At 40.2% G+C, this 23,395-nt stretch overlaps 1 protein-coding gene across 15 annotated transcripts in view; it reads left to right on the top strand.

Moving 5' to 3' along the window:
• Nucleotides 1-23,395, top strand: part of FBRSL1 (fibrosin like 1) — a 758,110-nt gene that overhangs the window by 605,143 nt on the left and 129,572 nt on the right. For 11 of the 15 annotated variants that reach the window (XM_075060074.1, XM_075060073.1, XM_075060072.1 and 8 more), the window contains one exon: nt 21,864-21,917. The exons of the other annotated variants lie outside the window; for them this stretch is intronic. In XM_075060074.1, coding sequence (XP_074916175.1) covers nt 21,864-21,917 — 54 coding nt within the window. The remainder of the gene's footprint in view (nt 1-21,863; nt 21,918-23,395) is intronic. 15 annotated transcript variants of the gene reach the window in all.

The raw sequence follows: 23,395 nt of genomic DNA on the forward strand, positions 1-23,395 counted from the left end.
CCCCTACCTAAGCCTCCCTGCCCCTTGTCCCATAACTGCCCCCTTAGGATCCTACCCCCTACCTGTCCCCTGACTGCCCCAACCTTTATTCACACCCCTGCATCCAGACAGAACCTCCCGGACTCCCATACCTATCCAACCGCTCCCTGCCCCCTGACAGGACGCCCAGAACTCTGGACCCATACAACACGCCCCTGCTCCCTGCTTGCCCAACCCCTCTCCACACCCCTACCTCCTGACAGTCCCCCCAGAACTCCCGACTCATCCAACCCCCGCAGCTCCTTGTCTCCTGACCACCCTCTCTAGAGACCCCCCCACACCGTAACTGCTCCCCCAGAACCCTCCTTGCTCCCTGTCCCCTGATTGCTCTGACCCCTATCCATCCCCCAAACAGACCCCGGGACAGCCATGCTACATCCAACCCCTCCCTGCTCCCTGACTGCCCCCTCCAGAGACCCTCACCCCTAACCACCCCCCAGGATCCCACTCACCCTGCTCCCTGTTCCTTGACTGCCCCCACCCCTTACCCAACCCCCTCTCCCCCGCCGGTCCCGGACCTGGCCCCCTTACCATGAGGCTCCCCACTCATCTGGAGCCCTGCCACCACTGCCCTCGTGTGCGTAGCCCTGCCCTGCTCTGCTCCTCGGAGCACTGTGCACGTGGCAGCAGAGCTCCGGATGAGCGGGGAGCATCTTTCTCTCCCCACGGAGCCAAACGCTGCCCCGCAGGAGCGCCTAGCCTCAGCCCCCAGAGCGCTGCGCGTGCGGCAACAAGGCTTTAGGGGAAGGCGGGGAAGGTGGCAGCGGCTTGCTGCGCTCGGGCCGGCACTCCGGCCTGGGACTGCAGACCCCGCAGCTTGCCGCGTCGGTAGGATTTTTAATGGCACGAGGAGTCCCAGCACGCAGCCACGTGCCATTAAAAATTGGCTCACGTGCCATAGGTTGCTGACCCCTGGCCTATAGGCTCTGGAAAATCCCAGCCCAAATAAATATTGACTGATTGGAGTCCACCAACGTTAAAGATTTTGGGGCCCAGTTTTGCAGTGTGCTGACAACCCTTAACTCCCACTAGGCCAAAAGGATTTGAGGATTATCAGCATATCTCAGTGTTAGGCCCTTTATCAGTAAACATTTGTTTGACACACAGGAAAAATAGTGAGAATTGGCTCTGCAGCTTCTGATGACTGAAGCCCCTGCTGACAACTTTGTGTTACTCCTGTTCAAATTTACAATTAGGAACAGCATGGTGTTAATAGACCAGGAGCCCTGGGAGAAGGCTGGTCAGCAGGGTGCTCGTATGAGGAATGATGTGATAAAATGATAGGAAAATATCCCGATCCTCTTCACCTCCCAATCCAGTTGTATGGAAACAAATAACTCTGACCAGAAGTTTTCCAGGCAAACTCTGAATACCAGCCATGCTAATTTGCATTTGTTATTAAGGGTTCACCGTCACTGTTTTAAATAGGACACCCTTGGTTGGGATTCAGGCCCTGCTGCATCTGTTTTTGAGGACCCTCTATGTTCTCCCTCTGTTTTCTTCAACCATACATAATGTCATTCTGATGAGAGCAGAGTCCTTGAGTGCACTGTTCTGCAAGAAGATTCATTATTACCACAAGTCTATTTTAAGCCCATTTCCTTCAGGTTTATTACACCCTGTGAATTCATTATATTTCTGCTCACCTATGTTAGATGCCTGTGATGGTGTTACGGTCTTCCTTTTAGAGGGCAGGAGTGGATGACTGAGCTGCTTGGTTTTAAGATATAATGGCTGCTTATTTAATACAGTTTTATCTTCACCCTCCCATAGCAATCATCACTTTAAAAAAATCGTCTCCATTATATCCATTCTCTTCTCAGCTACAGAACAAATCAATGCACCTTTGACAGTTTGAGATTGTTTAAGTGCGTTGGAATTCTGAAGAATCAATTGCACCCAGGTGCATTGAGGAGGATTAGTGGTTTTCCCCAGAGAGAAATGGCTGGTGAGATTGCCCCCTGTTCTCATGACTCAGCAGCTTCATTCCAATTTCCCATTTCAAAAATATCGCAGCAAGCTCTAAATCTTCCATGCCTGACTGCAGAGTGGAGAGTCCAATACAAAGTTACATTTCACTTTGAACTGACAGATGGAAAGCCATAATAATGTCCCTTTCTTCATCATGAGTGATGGATTCCCAGGATGTGATAGACTCAGAGTGCTGTTGTAAAGGAACCAGCCTTGCTGGTTCATTTGGATGTCTGTCCGGCTCTGTTTCCTTCTGTGAGAACTGCTCTGCTTTTGTAGAAGCTGCACTTATAATATTTCCAAGGAGACTGATGAAAGAGGATTTCCAGCACCATACTCTGAGAGAAAAGTATAAATTTACATACACAGGAAACTCATGGGTGTTTGGCATAATGTACAAAATGGGTTAGTTACAGCCCACTTCCTGGTACATAATATCGTTCTCAAAAACCTACCCTCTAGGGTGTCCCGATTTTTCATACTTGCTGTCTGGTCACTCTATTACCCGCACACCTGTACCCTGCTGGCATCCCAGAAGGAGAGGCCAAAGATTTGAATGGACATGTAGAAGATTAGATAGACATGGCAAGCGTGCGAACACACACATACAATTCTTCCCTGAGCTCTTCCATGGTGACACTGAAGGATTGCTAGGAGAATTTTTCCATCTCACTCTCCCACCTCATGCGCCCAAAAACTGATCACAAGATTTAGAAATTTTCCTTAAACAAATATAAATTACATTTCTTTTCCCTTTTCCAACAGTGTGGGAGCCCAATCCCAGATGATACAGGTCCTCTGTACTTTCCTGCATAAATAAATTACCAATAAACTACAACATCCACAACTTTACTACTAAATATTTGCTAGGAATGATGTGAATGAAGTTGTTAGTTCACCTACTTTCTCGTTGGATCTGTATTTTCTTCTGTAAAAGTTAGTTTCCAAAGGTAAAGTAGGTTTTGGAGGCAGTGTTGTAATGAGAAACCTCTAGCTCTCTCTTAACCAGGACTTCAACCCTGCAAGACAATCAGCTCTTCCCTTTTCATTGAGAGGCACACAGCATCTAATCAGGTTTCACTCCATTGTTGTAGCTATTGATCCTTGGCACTGTAAGATGCAAATTGCCATGCCTGACAGGATTCAGGGTGTTTTATCATCAGTGGAGAGTAATTATCCTTGGCTGCACCAATATTGGATTGTTAAGCCCCAGGATAATGCACAAGGTAAAGACATTTAGAGGCAGTCCACCTTGGGGATTTGTGTAAATGTGATGGATAGAGTAAGAGAAGGATAGCTGAATTACAGCCCTGAGGGACTGACAGCTGTGGGGGGTGTAGTCTTAGTAATCTTTGTGGAAAAGATAGTGCTGTGATTGGTACTGAGACAGAGTACGTCTAAAGCTATAACTTTCCATTCCTAGTTAATCCTTATAATGTCTATGTGCTGAAGAAGAAAACACATGCAGAAGTTGTAAATGGATTCCATGGGCTGGTTGACCTGGCGGTTTGTTGTGTTGTTTATTCAGCTAACAATAATGTATCCATTTGATACAGAAATATTTTAGAGGCATGCCAGGTTAAGGTGCTTTTTCCTTTGTGTACGGATTCCAGGTTGATATTGAAAGCAGAACTATAAATGAATAAATAGGAGAAGCTATTGTTGACATGAGAATCTGGTTAACCTTTGCAGATTCTGATGCATGAAGTAGCTAAGCTGTTTTAGCTGTGGGGGGAGAAAGGAAACGTATCTTATAGAAATGCCACATTAGCTGACTAATCCTTGACTCTGATAGCAGCAAACCTATAAGTAGACTCATGGAAGAAAATCTCCTTTCCCAGAGTTATTCATACCAGCTGAATCTCATACCTGTCAAATATTTGTATTAAACCATCCCTGGTTTGTATCTGTGAAATTTTAAAAAAGGGTTTGTAAAAGCAGCAGAGTACTGTGGCACCTTATAGACTAACAGATGTATTGAAGCATGAGCTTTCGTGGGTGAATGCCCACTTCGTGGGATGCATGTAAAAAAGGATTGTTAGTGAAAGAGAATTCCTGGTGAGATGAATGTTGTAGGGAGTTCCCAAGGAATGTCAGGCCTTAAATACAATACTGAATTTGAAAACAGAGAATTTTGTGAGCATTTTAAAAATTAATTATTTTCTTTTTTAGCTGCAGTGATTTTTTGTCCGACAACTGCTTGTATTTGACCAAAGCCATGACTAAGATCAGCCTACTTGCTTGGCATGCAAAGCATGCTTTATTGTTGTTAAAGCTGCTAACAAACACTGAGGAGTAAATGCCAGAAGCTTAAGCAAATAATCCATGCCTTGCCAGAATTGTGCCAGAGATTGCAGCTATGTGGAAGTTTGCCTGTGTTGAGCAATGAGTGCCCTGTGCTACCGTTTATGTTTGAAGATTACTGTACTCCAGTGTGATTTCTTCTGACATCTTTTAGAAGTGCCCCTGGCTGGTCAATTTCACACTTTATTATCAAAGTGTGTAAGGATCTTCTTATATTATTTCATACCTTGAAATAAACAGGAATGGATCGTGCTCTACAATCCTTTTCTGTGTGTTTTAGTTTTGAAACAGAAGATATGAGAAGTAAGTTGTCCTTAAAGATACTGCATACCTAAACAATGTCAAATTTAGAAAGAGAAATCTCTCAGCTGTTTTGATTGTCAACTAGTCATAAATACACCATTTTAAAATCATTAATGGTCACCCAAAAAGGTAAATGTTCATTAAGAAAATAGAATTAATGGTTCTGTTCTCTCCTCCTTTTTCCTCTTCCTGCCAAAACAACACACACAGTTTCTGCAAGTAAAGAAACATAATGTGCTTTAGATGACATAGTGCCTGATTCTGGTTTAGCCTCTGCCCCTTTTGTGTCACTTGGACAGCACAAAGGAGATAGATTCTAGCCATGGGTGACCCTAGGTTCCCTGAACTTTCTGTTGGTGTAAACTGAAGAAATTGGCTCCTGCACCTTTTATACACTCCTTCTGCGTGCCCTATTGTAGAGGGTATAGTTGAGCCTCCATTATTATATGCCTATCGTCCTCTCGCCTTAGGTCGCTTACACCCATCACTTAAGTTAAAGCAGCCCCTAGGCTGCTCTAATAGATGCTGAGATTGAATGTTGTAGACTCAGAGATCCGTACTTTGCTCCCTCTTGGGTCCCCCTCTTCTTTCCCCTGCACTAACTAGAGGTTGGCTACAGTGGAGAATTTAGCCCACAGTGTTTATACTGCATTAGTCTTGTAAGAGTGCATAGTGTTTCCTTTAGAAATACTGTAACAAGTCCACAAGCAGTCTTGCGATGTGCAAACATGTATTATGATGCCTGAGCATGTTAGAAAAGATAAGTCCAAAGTAATAGTGTTCATGGCTTTAACTGTATTTCTGCAACATTTCTGCCCTGGCCTTTCTCATGCTTCCAAGCAGTAATAGTATGGGAATATACAGCAAAAGAACAAAGTACCCCAAGCTGTACAATTTATGCGTCTGAGCCTGTGAATGCTACTCAGAAGAGGGCATATGTTCTGGATAGCTCTGTCACATACATTTTTTTTCCTGGATACGATTATAGTCAAAATCATGAGGTTCTGCAAAGTGAATCATGGCATACATTTTAAAATACCTTAAGATAGACATAGGGCCAAATTCACTACTAGGCGATAGGATTCTCCCAAGATGCTAGGGTGACCAGATGTCCCAATTTTATAAGGACAGTCCTGATTTTTTGGGTCTTTTTCTTATATAGGCTCCTGTTACCCCCCACCCCCTGTCCCGATTTTTCATATTTGTTGTCTGGTCACCCTACAAGATGCTAACCACTCCATTTGGTACTGACTGCAGGATTGGACCCATAGCTGTATAAGGTATTAATATATCTTGAGATGGACCCATACCAAAACCCCAGGGTCAACGCACCTGAATTTTGGAGAAGTTCAGATCTAGATCCAAACTTTGTGGCTCACACTCTGACCCTATAATAGACTAAAGCAAAATGCCAGATCTGACATTCACTTCCCACAGACACTGAAGAAATTCACATTCAAAATCAAACGTTACAACTCAGACCTAATTATAATACAGCACAACACTAAATGGCTTTATACTATAAAATGTGTAAGTCTGTCATTAATAAAACTGTTTCAGGTACCATGTATTATAAACATCAACACCATATATATATATATTTAAAAATAAAACACATACACATGTATTTGGTGTATTCCACATTAAAGTAAATTTTTTGTTGTTGCTGCTGTTGGGAAAATTGTTAGATTTGATGGTGGTATGTAATTAGTAGTTTGCTAGCAATAATTACAGGGTTGTGCTCCAGAATAAATTATGTAGCATTCCTGTGCATATAGTATGGTATACCACAAAATAGAGTTGGAAAAATACAACATTGCTGGATCATCATATATCTGACATGATCAAGTTTTTTTGCTCCAATAGTTTATGAAAAATAGTAAGTATGGTACACTGAGAACCAAAAGACTTTCTTTGTTAAATTAACCACAATTGCAACCACAAATTATGGCTTCACAAACTGTAGATTTCAGCTCAGACCTTTTGTAAATAGTCTGTATTTTGTATTTTAACAAAAACATCCTTAAAAGGAATGCAGATATATTATGATGCCAAAATAGCACTTTCAAAATCATCAGCCCATTTAGACCCTTTTAGTACACACTCACAATATTGGTTTAAAGTGGAAATTTGTAGAAATCACAGGATCTTAGCCCACACGCTTTCTATACAGTTAGATAAAATACTTTTTTGAGGTATACATTTTAAAAAGAAAGACAGTTTCCATTTGTTGTATACATTTTTAGTTTTGTTTAGAAAAAATATCAGTCACAACCAGCAGGTTCTGCAAAATGAAACATGCATAAAGTAATTCCTTAGCAAATTCACCACCAACATTATTGGGTGCAAGTAGGTAAATCTGTCCTAAAGACTTTCCTCCAACTTAAAAGATTGCCTTTGATTTTTCAGTTTTAAAATACTTCACAGATCATTAGCATCCTCAGCTTGATTTTGAAATATATCATTTTGGCAGCAGAGAACCGAGGAGGGGCTTGTGTTAATATCTTGGATTTTGCAGTACGTATTTCCTTATGCTAAACATGCAAAATGCAATTTTTTATGTTTAAAGTTGTATATGTTACTTATGCAACGCAAAATGAAACCCATGCTCTATAGTTTAAGATGAAGAGGCTGTAGAACCAATTACGCAATTCAGCATAAACCCTCCTACAGAGCCTATACATAGTCCTTTATCTTTCTTGTACTATGCCATTCTATGTTTTAATATCTTGTCACATCTGTACTCAAGCTCCCAGTATACATTGTTGTTGAATAGAATAGAATAGCATGGGATATTACACACCACCTCACTTCACATATATAACACCAGTAACTAATCTGTTGCTTAGTCACTCCCAGGTGCACAACCAGAACATTGTGCATTTAGTCTAACAGAATCTCTTATATATTCTCACATTCTACATTTTCTCTTTGTTATAACAGTGATGAGGAGGAGGACAATAATCTGATATGGGGACATCTCTTTCAGAATGTTTTGTACCAATTGCAGTTTAGGGTTTGATATTTTAGAAGGACTGATCATTATTAAACTTTCACATACGTTTTTGTCAGTTATCTGGGGGTAAAATGATTATGTTCTTGGAAGGCCCAATAAGCCATTAATTCTGTCATCGTTAGAGGGAAGTTGGGTTTTTCTTTTGTTTTTGCATGTGTACTTATTTTTCTAAAATTTTACAAAATAAGAAGTTGGGGCATTTTTCTTTCAGTCGTGATTAATGTGCTAACAATGGCCTTTCTTGGAATTCCAGATTTGTTTGACTGTTGCTTTGTAGAGCGTGACCAAGAAAAAATAAAAAAGGGACCATCCAGCTCACTTTCACTTAGGCTCATCCAATAAGCATACAAATTAAAATAGCCTAATAAACTCTAATTGTCCATTCCCAGTTTGGATGTTAAACAATGGTAGCTAGTGTTTTTCATGGCTAAAGACAAATCCCTTATCTTGAAGACTGTTTCCTTTTTGGCCACCATTAGCAGGTTGGGTGCAATGCAGGTTCCACACATGGGCAGGTCCAAGGGTAGCTGGAAACACAGGAGGCACGTAACTGCTTGTGAGAGTGTGAGCTAGGATGGAAATGATAAATATTGCAGTATTGCAGGGGCTGACTTATTCAGGTGACCATGAATAGCTGGTGGTCATAACAACAGGTTTCATTGCACTGCATATGATATGCTGAAATGTCAGATATAATATTTAATTCTGCCTTCATTATTCCAAGATAACAGAATTTACCCTTGGCACTTTCACTCTGGTATCTGGCAGTATGTACAGATGAAGGTTTTTTCTATCATAATTAACTGCAAATAATCTAAATATATTTCAAAGATACATTTCTTCGTATCATCTGCAGAGATATAAGTTCATGAGGAATTACAGGGACATTTAGAGAATGACAAGGATATTTTATTCCTATCCTGGCTAGTTTATAATAACAAAAATTGTGAGTGGAAAGGCTAAAGAAATAGAGTCTTAAAAACAAATGTGTAATTGTTTTGTTGGGAGTTAGAGGGAACACTCTTTCATCTTGAGACTTAGCTACCCCAGGCAAGAGCAATCAAACTGGAGGTACCACCTCCTGTATCCTTGTTCTCTTTAATTGGAGCCATAGCTTTGGATGCCCTGAGGCTGAGTGCCTGCTTATGAAGGTTTTAAAGCGCAGTGGGGGGAAAAATCTTTTGTTTAGACAGTTTCAGGTTCTCCCCCCATTTCCCATTTGACAACTGAGAGTTCTATGCTGAAATTAAGCTGCCTGGCTGCTATAGATTTTGAATGTAGTATGATACTCTAATGCTAAAATAGATTTGCTACATCTATTTTAGCATTAGGCCTTGTATATTTTTAGGCCTAAGAAAGCAACTACACAAAACCAGAAAACACCAGGCCTGGGAGCTGAGGTTGCACGCTCAGGAACTCAGGGCCATGGTACGCCCTGTAGTAGCAGCACTGATAACTTCAGGTGTTTATATAGCATTCCGGAACTCAGATGAATTTTTTGCTCTACCAGAGTACAATTTTTAAAAAAATAAAATAATTAGTGCATATTTTAACAATTTAACTGCACATCTGTGTGTCACTTCCTCCTGGCCCGTCCCCAATTTTTAAGATGGGCCTTAAAACTTGCCAGCTTTTCTGAAGATGAGGTTGCCTCATGGTCTCAAGAATTTGCACTTGTACTATACTGGAATAGTTGATACAAGGAAATACCTTTAATGCTGCATATACCAAGGCTGTCTAACTGCATATCGTTATTTAGCTGTTTTAAGGCAACTGATGCATTTTAGAGGCACCACTGTTTGTGTATTGATTTCACTCAGAAATTTGTAATAGCTGTAGAGATTTTATCTAAATCTACATTTTTATATACATCCTTTTTGGTAGTGGAATTTTCAGTGCTCTTGACCTGAGTTATTAGAATTAAACTTCTGTTTTTCATACTTCAGTACTGCCCTACCATTCAGACACATACCCCCTTTTATCACAAAGGGATGTGTACGGGATGATACTGTGATATGTACTTGGGACCAGATCCATGTGTTTTTATGTATGCGTAATTCCCATTAAAGTCAGTAGGCATTGGTGTGCACGGGGACAACAGGATCATCAGATTCCTTACTGATGATTTATATTTAAAAATTCAGAAATAAATCTTTTCCCCTGTATTTTCCCTTGAGAAATACAAGTAAGGAGGAAGAGCTTTTTGATATTTATTTACAATGTTCTTGCATCTGGATGTCATTTGTGACATCAGGTTTCTTTCTTTTTCTATCCCTGTGTCTTCCTGTAAAATTTACTTGGAATTTGTAAGTTCATGTAGTAGTAGGCCAATCTATTTAGCAGGCCTGTAGCAGGGCAGTAAAGAGGTACCTCAGGTCATGCCGTGCAGTCTTGTAAATGTATCCCAAATTAACCCTGATTGGCATCCAGTTCTCTTGCTGAAAAGATACAGATGTATATTCTCTCCAACATCTGCTCTTTCATGAGAAGCTGTACCATAAATTCAGGAACCCTAGTGACCTAGGGTCGGGGTAAGGGTTTGAGACACTTTTACTGCCTCACAGCACAAGCAGCAGCATTTGAGAACCTGTCTGTGATTATTACTTGCAGTGGAGCCAGGTTGCACAAGAAAACCACAGTTTCAATATCAGGATGCTGGTCCAGGGCCATATCCTGATATCTATTTTTATGCAAATCTCCCTTTGACTTCAATGAGTGTTCTGCATGTGGGTGTTCTCTGTGTGGAACAATAGCAAGATATGGCCTGAAGTGTATATTCTTTCTATGGTTCCATCTTATCAGGCAGGTTTGAATATCCTTGTCCAACAGGTTTCTTTGCAACTTATGTTAGCTAGCTCATCTGCATCTGATGCTTTTAAAAATTAACCCCGGGCATAGCAGAATGCCTTTACTTAAGAAGGGGGAAGGAGAGCAGCTAACCTATCTAAGAATCACAAGAAATAATGAAACGTCATATATCTAGGGTCCCACAATCTGTATGTGCAATCCTTTGTTCCATGTGGTTTAATAATAATAATGATCAGTGAATTTCTGAATGTCAATAGAAATCCCTGGAAATGTACTTATTGCATCTACAGTCATACATAATGATTTAATAATATAATAGTCACAATAAATATAATATACTAATAATTATAAAATGCTCACACTTAATGATGTAATTGTATACCAGTCATTTACATATATTTACTACATTTGAACCAGAAGGATCTCTGAGCACTCCACTGAGTGATATTTACATAATATGTAAAGAACATTTTCTCCAGCACTGAAATGCAGCCAATTTTGGGGTGGAACACAGTATTCTTTTACTGTGCATAACAGTAGTTTTAGGCTAGAAGTATAAAATAGTTTGCTATTCCAAGAGTGTTCTCTACAAAGCATTGGACAGATACCATTCCTGCCTCAAGGCACTCTCAGTGTAATCCACAAAGTGAAACTGCAGGCTGAATTTAGGTGTGAGTACATAATTACATAAGACAGGATTTGGCAGATACTGGAGATAACATCTCTATTAGTTATTAATCATGTTTATTATGGTAGGGACCAACCAAGGTCTGGCACTATTGTGCTAGGCATTGAGAGGGCTGCCCTGAGGATTCAGGGGGTCTGGGGCAAAGCAATTTTGGGGGCCCCTTCCATAAAAAAAAAGTTGCAATACTATAGAATACTATATTCTTGTGGGGGGCCCCTGTGGGTCTGGGGCAAATTGCCCCACTTGACCCTCCCCCACCTGGGTGGCCCTGGGCATTGAACAGACAGGGAAGAGGACAGGTAAAGGGTAGAGGAAAGGGCTATAACACACCCCTATATAATAATGACTGTCATCTTTTTTTTTTTTTTGAGTACAATATCTGTCTAGTTATTTATAACTTACCTGATCTGAACCCCAGTGATCTGACACCCTTTCATACATAGGCTCTTCCAAAATGGGGTTACATCCCCCAATGGCTGTTAATTCTTTCACACTTTCCACTGAGAAATGGTTTATAGAGGGTTAATCAATGATTAATAGATGTTGCAGACATGATAGTGTTACAGACAATTATAAGCATTGCTGTTGGTTATAAGCAACCTGCCCATCAGACTCTAACAGTTGAGTAACCATTTATTAAAATATATCAATCATGCAATGATTATATATCTAATATACCGATTGCCATTCATTTATCAACGGAACCTTCATTTCAAGGGAACCATAAGTCATTAGAAATCCCCTTGATTTTTATTTTTTTTTAATTTCCCCTCCCTCCTCTTGCTCCGAATTTATCCCGTCACCCCGGTGCCGTTTGGACAATCGAGGTTGCAGAGCGCTTTCCGCTTCCAGCTCCGCTGAGGACAAGTCCCCGGGCTCTCGTGGGGCGGAGGGGAAAGGGAGGCAGAAGGTTTCCCTACGCAGCCCGCCTAGCAGGGGGCGGCGGAGTGCCCCCGCCGGCGCGGGGAAGGAGGGATCTGTGTCTCGTGCCTGGATTAGTCTAGCCTGGCTCCTGCTGCTCTGCGCTGCCACCACAGCGAGTGCTGCCACCGAGCCGCTCGCAGTTGCCTCCGCAGCGGCGTCGCCGGAGGAGAAGCCGGCGCGGGTTCTGACTGCCCGGGCGCCGCCGCCGCCTCCGCTCGTCCTGCGTCCCGTGTCTTTCCCTGCGTGGGACTAATGGCTCCCAAGACCTGACGCCCAGCAAGCAGGAGCGGAAGAAATCTCCAGCCGGGGGGAGTCCCTAGATGCGGGGGGGGCCGGGTTCTTTTCTCCTCTCCCCCCCACCGCTCCTTCGCCGCCTGCCTGAGGCCGATCGGAGCCGGGCTGGTTTTGCAATGAGCGCCGCTGCCTGGATCAGTACCATGTGCCCGCTGCGGCTCCTGAGCTGAGTTTCTGGATACAAGCGCGGGGTGGGCGGGAGGGAAATCAGACACCCCCCCCCCCAACAGACGGGGGGACACAAACTTCGAGTTTAAAAAAAATTCTCCGATTTTTTGGGGGGGGGTGGGGGACGACGACGGGACAGGAAATTTAAAAAAGAAGCAGCGGCTTTTCCACCTTTCCTTGCACCCCCGCGCACGGAATCCCTGCTTGGCACCCGAAACTGTCCGCTCCCGGGGCCAGGATTGCAGCGAGGACAGGGGAGAAGCGGCGGCGGCTGTGCGGGCTGGAAGGGGGAGACGGGATCCTAGGGCATCTCCCGTTTTTTATGCTTCTTTGTGCAAACAGAGCAAGGCTTGTCCCCCCCGCCCCAGCACTGGCCGGAGCTGATCAGCGCATTTTGTCTCTGGATTAAGACTGATCTGGATTCCCGCCCGAACACCCCGGGGTGTGTTTACACACACACGTGTGTATATATATGTGTGTGTGTATGTGTATATACATATATATCTATCACTTTTTCGCATTGTGGATTATTCCTTCTTCCTGAAGTTGCCCAACTGTTCTTGTGATTGTAGTGTAGCGGCTCTCGGGCAGCGTTGCAGCTGGGGTAAGTAAAAGCACGTTTGGGAGAGGGGGAGGTTGGGGAAGATGCTTTGTCCCCCCAGCACTACCACCCCTACCTCAGTCTTTGCTCTACGGCCAGTTCAGAGCATGTAGGCGTCATGCATTTTTTTCGTTTTTGCACCTCTGTCTCAGAGGGTGAGTAAGATTAGAAATATTTTTCCCCTTGCCGCAGGAGATGATGAGTTAAGTGGCTTTGCGGTAAGACAGGAGAAGGAAATCGCCCTGTTTTCCGCCTGGTGCATGGTGGTTGGGTGTTTGTGTGTGTATGTGTGTGTGTTGTTTTGTCTCTTTCGGTGAAATTGACGAGGTTGTTTAATTTTCTGAATCTTACCACAGGTTTTGTCCTTCTCGTTATGTCCTACTGTTTTCCATGGGGTTTCTTTTTCTTTTCTTTAAGTGAATTTTCCAGATGCATCCGTTGTAAAAGCACAAATAGTCAGAAACTGCGTCCGGCTGCTTTGAAACAAACACGCAAAATCAAAAAATTCTCAATGCAGATTTATGGAGGGCTATTTTTTTTTTTAATGTTTAAACCAGACTTAGCAGGGAAGAGCCTTCTGAGATGTGCTGGGAAGTGAATCGCTTTTTTTATAGGCAGCCTGTTTTTCAATCTGTTTTGCGCATTCCTTCTGTGCAAACCACATATTCCCCCTCAGTTTAAGAAGGGGGAAAATAATAAATAGTGAGTTGTTGCCTTCATCAGCAAACACAGGGCTGTATTTCCAGCCCAGGGCTACCGGAATCAGGGATCTGGGAATGATCCAACATTTGAAACTTTGCCTTCACAGAAGGGACATGGAAGGAGATTTCTCTTGCAGATGTAGTGATTGTGTACAAGAAGGAAAGGTGTGCATGTGTTTCATTGCCTAGTTTCCCTGTCTGCGGAAGGATGTACAAGAGGGAAAGGAAGGTAAATATTGAGGGTTCCACACATAGCCCATGTAAAACAGGAATGGTTAGAACAACACTTAAGTAGAGAACCATATTAAATCCCAGCAATAAAGTGATAGTGTATTAGCAGAGCCCCAAGGCACACACCTTCTTGTAATTTACAAGGGATCTTCAACATCTCAAAGGAAGGCATGCATATTGACTGAGAAACTTCTTAGAATCAACAATTCCAAGCATAACTAACCAGGGAAACTGAACCTATTAAAGTGCCATATAAACACCCTCATATACAAGTAAGGAAAGAATGAAAGTAGTAACATGATCTCAAAATGACCTCCTGTTTATTCCACCCACCCAAACCAAATCTGTACATACATACCTAGAACGACCGCTTCAGTACCACAGCTTGTCGCTTTTGGGTATTTTCTTGGCAGTTTTGTCCTTGTCCCAGTATACTATGTAGCAGATATATTTGTCCAAGAATCCTATTAATTAATTATAACAAAATAAAGTTAAACGTGTTCGAAATTTTAACTGCATAAAGTATCTGATAGTTAACTCATTCAGTGCAGTTAAAATTCCTTAGTCACAAAGGATAAGAAGTTAAAAATGGTCTTTAAGAATCTGTCCATTATAACATAGTGTCATTTGGCTGAACAAACACCCCAACAGCATTGCAAAGCCTAATGAATTGTGTTGGCAAAATTGAAACACAGGATTTGAGTTGACTGCTTGGATGGATGTTATTGTCAATGTGTCTACTTTTCCCCACCATCTACTTAATAGGAAAGAAATATTTAATCTAATTAAAAATTCAGGATTGAATCTTTAAAAGTTATCAGTTTTTTAGGGATGAAGTCACTGGGTAATCAAAGATTACCAGTCTTGAGAAAGGAATTTGGAAAAAAGGGGGTATTTGAATTCATTTTTAAACAGTGAACTAATGGCAAAATCTTACAGAAGAGTTGTGTATGTATGTCATCAGGCTGATGAATAACTAACCCCTATACATATCCTTATTTCCTGAAAGATTATAGTATCAGAGATCCTTTTGACTTCATCCTATACAACAAGTACATCTAGATATCTAAGTTACTTACTGTTCCCAGTCTTTGCTTTGGGTCCTGGAGATTGTCTAACACAAGACTGCTCAGTTGGTCTACCCTCCACAATACCTGCTGGATTTATTTGCTTCATTATCCACCCCTGAAAGTCAGTCCAGCTCAACTGGAAAACACTGTTAGAGTATTACATGGAAACAGAACCTTCCTGTTCTTATTCCTGAGGAATTAAATCTCTGGTCATCCCTGATCAGAGTTTACTTCAGTGGTTTATGTATATGTATAAATCCAATTTTCCCCACATGCAGGCTTACAAGGAAGGGAAGCTTGATTTCAACACACAGCATTAACTTCTCTAAATGATATACTTTTTCATGTTCTTTTGAAGAATTTCCTTCATTAACATCGGTTCTCTAAAACAACTGCCCCATTATATCTGAAAAATGTTATTTTAAAGATGGATTACATTGAGTGAAATCCTAAGACTTATTTTTGCAAGGGACATTGAGTCTATTTTTGTAAATGAACAGCAGTGTATGAAATGAGCAAAATATATTCCCATGTTATTCTATTAGCGCGAAGTGGTAGTACGTTTGCCCAACATAATAGCAGCAAGACAAATAAGTCCAGTACCCTAATGTAGGAAAGGTTTCAGTGTATACTTTAGAAGTCTGTTGCTTCTATTTATGTTTAATATGAATTTGTACATAGGTTGAATATGAGGTGAAGTACTGAACTTTGGTAAAGAATGGAAATATTAGATTATTTCCTAACCTAAAGAACTGCAGGAGATTTAGTGGAATATATGTTGACAAAAATTACACTTGAAGGAATTAATTCCTTAGTGAACTAATCTTTGGTGTATAATACATTATGAAAGCATCGATGTATACTTCATTTTATACCTTAATTAGGCTTGCTTTTCAGCATCCTCGCATTGAATGACCCATAATAACCAAAGACTCCAATCTGGATATGAGGCAGAAATGGGTCACACACTCTCACACAGATTTTAAGTAATCACAGAAGATTCTTTCAGAGTTAAATTATTTGTATAATCAGAATAGAATACACATCCTGGTTAACTTCAATGACTGTGTGAAATTACAAAATGACTTGAAGTCAGTTTGAAGTGCTATTTACCAAAATGTGTTCTCTCTCACCAAATAGCATTGATCAACAGATATTACTGGTAAAATAGGGGAAACACTTTGGTATCACAAATGGAAAAATATTTATTGTTTATTGCGATCTTTTGTGATGCTGAGTATGGGATGGAAACAGTGAACCAGGTAAGGAAACGTATGGATTTACCAGAAATTGTTTCCTAGGCTGATCAATTACCAGGAGATGTAATGAGAAATATAATCCTTAGGGAGAGGAAGGAGGAATTGCATTACATAGTATCCCTTGGGAGAATTTGTACATCACATAATGAAGTTGCTATGGAGTATATTCCTTAAATGCCTATGCATAATAATTTATACTTCAGTCTTCTGTAAATAAGACACAATACTGTAAAAAATTGGCAGAAATAGTAAAATTGGCATATTTGTGATTTTTGAGGGGTCTCTCTCTTTTTAGTAATTACATTTACAGAGGTTTGGTAACTTACTAAGAAATTAAAACTTCCAAAAAATATGAAATGGCAGTCATTAATTTTAGGTGACATATTTAATGCCAAAGATTAAACATTAGAAGGTTCTACTTCTGTCACAGCTCTCATTAAATTATTTCTGTTTATCTGTGGTAGATCAATCTGAATGAAAAGATAATCTCTAACCTTAGTGATGTAAACTCAAATGGCTTTACTCATATAGTGACAAAAATTTTAATACATCTTAAATCAAAAATATGTATGCATAATCTTCTTTGATTTAATATGCCTAGTTAGCTGGATGTGTGTTTTCAGAGTCCTAGTAGTCAGGACCTCCAAAGACCTGAATTTCACCTATGTAATAAAATAATTGTTGAAATAATTGAATATTTTTAAAGTTTCACTGCCAGTTGTTTTAATAAGGAAATTATTCATTTCTACCCTTCCCCATTCTCACCAGTTCAAGATGTTTATATTCAGATTCTAAATAGAGCTTTTAACCCTTGGACCCTGAAAATCTAGACTATCACAATGTTATATATGCTATTACATGTGGTTTTAAAGTTTTTTAAATCTGCAGGTGAACAGAATGAAGAATCAGAAGAACTCCATAGCTAACGGGGAAGTCTTTTCATTTGAGTGCTAATTTAACATCTCTACTTATACTGGCAATTCCAATAGGTTTTTAAATAGCTTGTTTAAAAAAATTATTAGGTATTTTTCCTGCAGATAAAAACACATTAAAGTGTTATTTTAATTTCAAAAACAACCACCAATGTTACCTTGCTAATTCTAAGCAGTGAAGGCAGGATAGTGACCCCTAGTGGTGATTTTGGTAATTATATCATTTGTGTAGTTAAAACAATTTTTACTAGAAATAAAGTTGTAGTTGCCTTATTTGAAGTCCAGACCCTCCTTACAACTCTTTTTTGATAATGTTTTTTCATATTTTGTATGCCACCTTGTGGTTATTAAAGTACAGTACAATATTTCATTCAGGCATGGCTCCCAGTTTCAAGGAACTGACAACTTTACTATACTATGATAGTTTTATTTTGTGTTTCTTTAAAATGTCAACAGTCTGTTCAGATCTACCTATCATGTCCTAAGTTAGATGATTCGTACTTAAATCAGTGCGGTTATGCTTGTTGGATCAATACATTATTTTCAAAGCTGGGACAGGATTTGGCTTTTCTGAAAAGATGCAGATTAGTGCCCGGCTTCAACATTGAGAGGTTAGACGAAGGACTTAACTGCAGTTTCTGAAGCCTGTACCAAAGGTCAAGAAGTATACCACCACTATCAGAGAGGCTCGAAATCTTAGTGTTCTCAGCTGGAGAAGGAATTTGACAAGACAACAATGCTTTAGGGATGGTAATCAGAACCACAGTCATGTGTCACCAACATGGAGAAGTCAAAAGATGACATTATAGTGTTTTTTGATGGTTGTAAAAATGTGCTGTTTGTTTCCTTATTTAAATATGAGTATTTTTATTAGGGCATAAATTGCAATAGAAAGTAAGTTTTAAAAACCCACTCTGTTCTGCTTTTAAAGCTGCTTTGAAAAGGCTAACGCTTAATACAACATTTGGTCTTTTAAAAATAAAACCTGCTTTTGTGCACATGCAAAGTGAGTTGAAGTGATGGAGTTTACTGTAACTCCATCATTTCAAGACAACTGAGATGTTTACATTGAAGTCAAAGATTTTCCTGTCTAGCTTGTAAAGTGGAGGTTTTTTTTTTTTTTAATATTCACTTTTAAAAGCACACAGTTTAGTTTGTGTTTTTGTGGAAAGCGTGTTACAAAGGATCACTTATATATTATTGAAAATGTGGCTGGCTAACCTTTACCAGCCTCATCTCATCATTGACTTAGATTGTAGTCCCAAGCAGCTACAAGAATTTTTATCTTGTATTAAATGGTGTGGGAGAAAAGGATGGTTATTTGCAGCCATAGGCTGGTAATTTCATAGTGCTTCTGTGGGGAAAATTAAATCTTTACTTGGACTACACTCCTGCAGTGACTAGTTGTAGTTTTCCAGCATTTGATACACAATGCTCTCCTGCCCAGAAGACACGTTATGCACAAATCATTATTCTTCCTTAAGTAATCAACAACAGAATAAAGACTGTGCCATTAAGTCACCTACAAGTGGATCCTCACTCCAAAGCTCTAGGTTATAAAGCTGTAATGTAGTTTGTCTGCAGAATAGTTGGAAATCCTTCACAAATACTTCTTTAACACCTGCCTCCTATCCCACTATATAATTGGTTCCCTAGAAGAGCCTTCCATAGATGGTGCACTGTAATCCCTTTGTGTTACTTCTTCAGTGCAGATTATGCAGCAGGAAATAATGAGGAGATTAATTTTCACCTGTCACTGCCAATAATAGATAACCTTGATGCTGTGACATGGCTAGGAATTTGGGGAACAGGAAAGCATTTAACCCTGTAGTGATTTCCAGACGAAAAGTGGTTGTCAGAATATGACCTCCCTGCTTGTTGGCATGAAAGCTGAGAGATGTATTGGTCTTTCAGCGTTCTGATCTCTTTATTGCCCTAGTTTTTGCTGTGTTAAACTCTCCCTGTACTATTAATGTGCCACATGTACACAGTCTAATCAGACACAAGAAGGCTTTGGAGACCTCCGTTGCCCAGTCTTTTTATTCAGATACAATTCCGTTGCCTTTCGTGATTTCAATTCCCAGTCCGATTGAGACACGTAGCAGCTAGAGAAAGGAAGATACTAATGAAGATGGCTTCATTAGGTAGTGTGCAGTGTTGTCTGTCCTTGCCACTATCCATCAAATGCAGCAGAAGAAATGTCCCAGAAGTAATTGTGCATTTGGGGATTTTCAGAGAAGGAGAATCGAGGCTTTTCTAGTCCCTTTCAAAATTAATTGCCTGCTCTTTTCGTGTGAGCTTAAAAATACATGCTAGATACTAAGGCAACAAAGGTAAATTTTAAAATAAATCTTCTCCCTCTGCTTTTTTGTGTACTCAAGTTTAGATCTACAATCTGTTGAAAATGTAATAGGAAACGAGACTACAGAAAATGCCATTATTCATATCATCCCGAGCTCATTTATTTTATCTGCAATAGTAATGATAAGACAGCCTGCTTAGCAATGCTGATAAGCTGAGAAATATCTCAGAGCTATTTGTAAAAGTTAAAGCAGATCTTGGTACTGAGCGATAGGGAAACTATGACAAGCCTTTTGGCAATATGCTGAGCTAGAAGCTAATAAAGATTTTAATGGGAAGACCTCATTAGGATTAGGGAGAAGATCTATTATCTCAGATTTACACAACATAAACACTGGGGCAACTTTAAATTTTTCTTTTTTGTTCATTAAATAGTATTGGTGAATGTGAAACCTTATAAATCCAGTCTGAATGTCTGTGTGTGTGCCAAGAGCCATTGCCAGCTGTTTGCTAAGCTTTTGTGGAATTGCATTTGCAATATACACAAGGAGTAGCAGAGTGTTATGATTTTAAGGAGCTGTTCAAATTTTGTAGGGACAGAAATGTAATTGATGTTTGGGAATCATTGTCTAGGAGAACAGCCTTTCTATCCCTTCTGCACAGTGAAGGGTGCCTTCATAAACAGATTTGCCCACTGCTGGCTTGTGTATCCACTGACAACAAGATTGAAATAGTAGGGATGAATGGGATATTAACGTCAAATCCTATGTATGCAGCCATTTAATAACTACAGTTAAAACTATGCTAGTGGAGATCCTGTCACCAATGCAGCTAGAGTCACATTAAGTATAACCAGGTTGAGACAATTGACATGCTTAGATGGCCCCATTTGCACAGCAGAGCTGAGTTAAATCGCAGCTATGGCCTTATAATCATGTTACAGTCCTGCTCATGAGCAAGGTTTAAACATGGAACATCCACACTGTGAGGAATCCTGCTGTGCACCATCTCTGGACTCAACTTTGTTACTACCTGTGTTTAGTAACTAGGTGTCCAGTGCATACAGGCCTCAAAAAAGCCTTGATTTACACAGGATTGTGGGATGTGTTTTACAACCTTGCTTTAAGGACTATTCAGATTATATTGTGGCTGAATCGGATTATAATATGGTTTAGATTGCTGGCATGAATGCCAAACAATTTTATGTCCAGGTAGAAAAACATGTAGGAACATTGTTTTGTTTGAGTTTTTTAACTCTACTTGAATCTGTTCACACTATGTCTAAGCCATGTTGGAACCTGGTTCTGCTATAAAGGAGTTTAAACCATGTTATTTAATATGGTCAGAATCCCCATGTATATAGGGGTTCTGTCACTTTGCATGCTGATATGGGAGTGCCTTTAGAACCTTGCTAATAATGGGATAAAGAGTCCTGTGACACCTTATAGACTAACAGACATATTGGAGCATAAGCTTTTGTGGGTGAATACCCACTTCGTTAGTCTATAAGGTGCCACAGGACTCTTGTCGCTTTTTACAGATCCAGACTAACTCGCTGATACTTGCTAATAATGATTATTTTAAAGACTGGTTGTTACTACAGTTAATAAGAGATTCCACCATTTTTTTTTTTTTCATTTTGTGAGGCAGCTCTTAATAGAGTAAGTGTCTCATGGACCATCTCCCCTCCCACTGATGATCAAATAACGTCTTTGGCAACTACAGCAATTGCTTATTGGGAAAAGTAATGTTAGGAAAATATGGTAATGTATTTTTAGTTTCTTTAATGTGACACAGAGTCTAGAAACCAAAAGGAGAGCCAGCACACTGGGACCAGCCAGTTTTCCACGAACTGCAAGCAAGTGTTCTCCAGACCAGTGTTTGAGAACCACGGATTTATTATGTTTTTGGGCCTTAAAGGGACACTCAGTACAAATTTTGAATGCCAGCGTTCCTTTGGTTGGGGAACCTACCCAGTATGGCACTTCCCTATCCCTCTTCTCTCCTTCATTATTTCCATCCCCTAGCCTCTCACCAGCATGGAACCAGATGGGCAGAGTTGGAGGAACAGTGGCAGGCACTTACTCCTAAGGACAAAGAAACTCACCACCCTGGGTTGATGCGACACAGCACTGCCTATTTAAACCACTAGGGCCATGCACAGATAATAGACTGTTCCAGGAAGGTTGCCATTTAAACAAAGTTTCTACTATTTGTGTTTGATATGAATGAAACTTTTTGTTTTGTCTGTAGACCTCAGCGGAACTGGAGCTGCCTCGTATCAGGAGTGGCTTGATAACAAGCAAGGTATGAGATCAAGTCTCTCCAACATGGGCACTTGGGACTGATTTAGCTTGGTTTCTCTCTGCTGAATTGGTCTTTTTCTCTGTCTTTTTCTCTTCCTCTCTGTCTGTCTCCAAGCCAGTGCTCTGTTGACAGTTCCATGGCAGCTAAAGGCTGACTTGTTAGCTCAGGGCCTTGTTACAGGCTTGTCACGTGCTCCAGGTCAGCCTTCCAAAACCCCACATTCTCCATCATTAACAAACGAAAATGGAACGCTGTAAAATGAAGTGGCATCTGCACCCAATAATAGTTTTTACCAATTTAATTGTATGGTTAAGGGGAAAAATTTATGAAAGTAAACAGAAACATTGAGTTAATGGAAGACACATGCTAGTGTACTTTAACACTAGGCTTTCTGTGATTTTTTTTGTCAGTTTCACTGACAGACTGATTCAAACTTGTCCAACCCACAGTCTTTTCCTCTGGCAATGTCATTATGAGCTGGATAAGTCTCGTGTGACTTAAGGGGGAAAAAATCTCTTGTTCCTTCACTCTAGGCTTTGTAGAGATAATCTTGTCAGTAAAATTCGAAGATGGGAAAGTATATGGGGACTGGATTCAAAGCCAGGTTATTGCTTTTAATTCTGTAGCTCAACAGAGTATTGGGGGTCTTATGTCCCCTTAGGAGGTCTTTTCTAAAAGCTACACTTGCAAAAACTTGTCTGTTACTGTAGAGAGAGCTGTGTATTTAGTGCTGAAACCTGTATTAATGATCAGTCAGGAAAAATATGCTCCCTTCAGTCCAGAATTTCATTTATTATGAGCTATAGCAAGGAGATAAGGGGAAATAATGATTTTTACCTGGTTATAGTAACAGTGGCAGGATTTCACCCTGCTGTTGACCTAGATCATGTGATAGCAACCAAGAACCAAGACTGTCCTTTGCTGAAATTCTGATTCTCCTACATTATTGTCCGAAACAGAACATCCAGGAACAAAAGAACCTCGTGGGTTTCATTGTTTGGTTGGTTAAATTTTCTGACTGTGGCTCTACTATTGCTACGTTCCCATCTTCTGATGATAAATTGACTTTGCAAATCAAAGACGGAATGAAGTGCCTTTCCGGGCTGTTTTTTTTTTTTTTTAAAGCCATTCTCCTCTCCAGTTACCTTTACACTAATCTTTCGCTATTTTCTTTATCGATTGTAGTAAATACCTAATCATCGCTAAGCTTTCTTTTCAGCTGTGAGAACCAGCAGGCTGGGCTAGAAGAATTATAATCAATGATGGTTTCTTGATTAAATTAAGACTGCAAAAAGGTTGGAGTCCTCTAAACCATTCTAGTTCAGGGTGTTCTTTGTGGTAGCCAAATAGCTCATTCTCTGAAAGAAGATTTTGTCCTATTATGTTTGATTGCTCACTCGTTTTTTTTCTTTTTGATGTTTTATGGAAAATAATTGAATTTTTCTATTAAAAAAAAACACTTCCACATTCAGTAAACA

Source organism: Chelonoidis abingdonii, chromosome 22 (genome assembly GCF_003597395.2).
Source record: "Chelonoidis abingdonii isolate Lonesome George chromosome 22, CheloAbing_2.0, whole genome shotgun sequence".
In the NCBI taxonomy this organism is placed as follows: domain Eukaryota; kingdom Metazoa; phylum Chordata; order Testudines; family Testudinidae; genus Chelonoidis; species Chelonoidis abingdonii.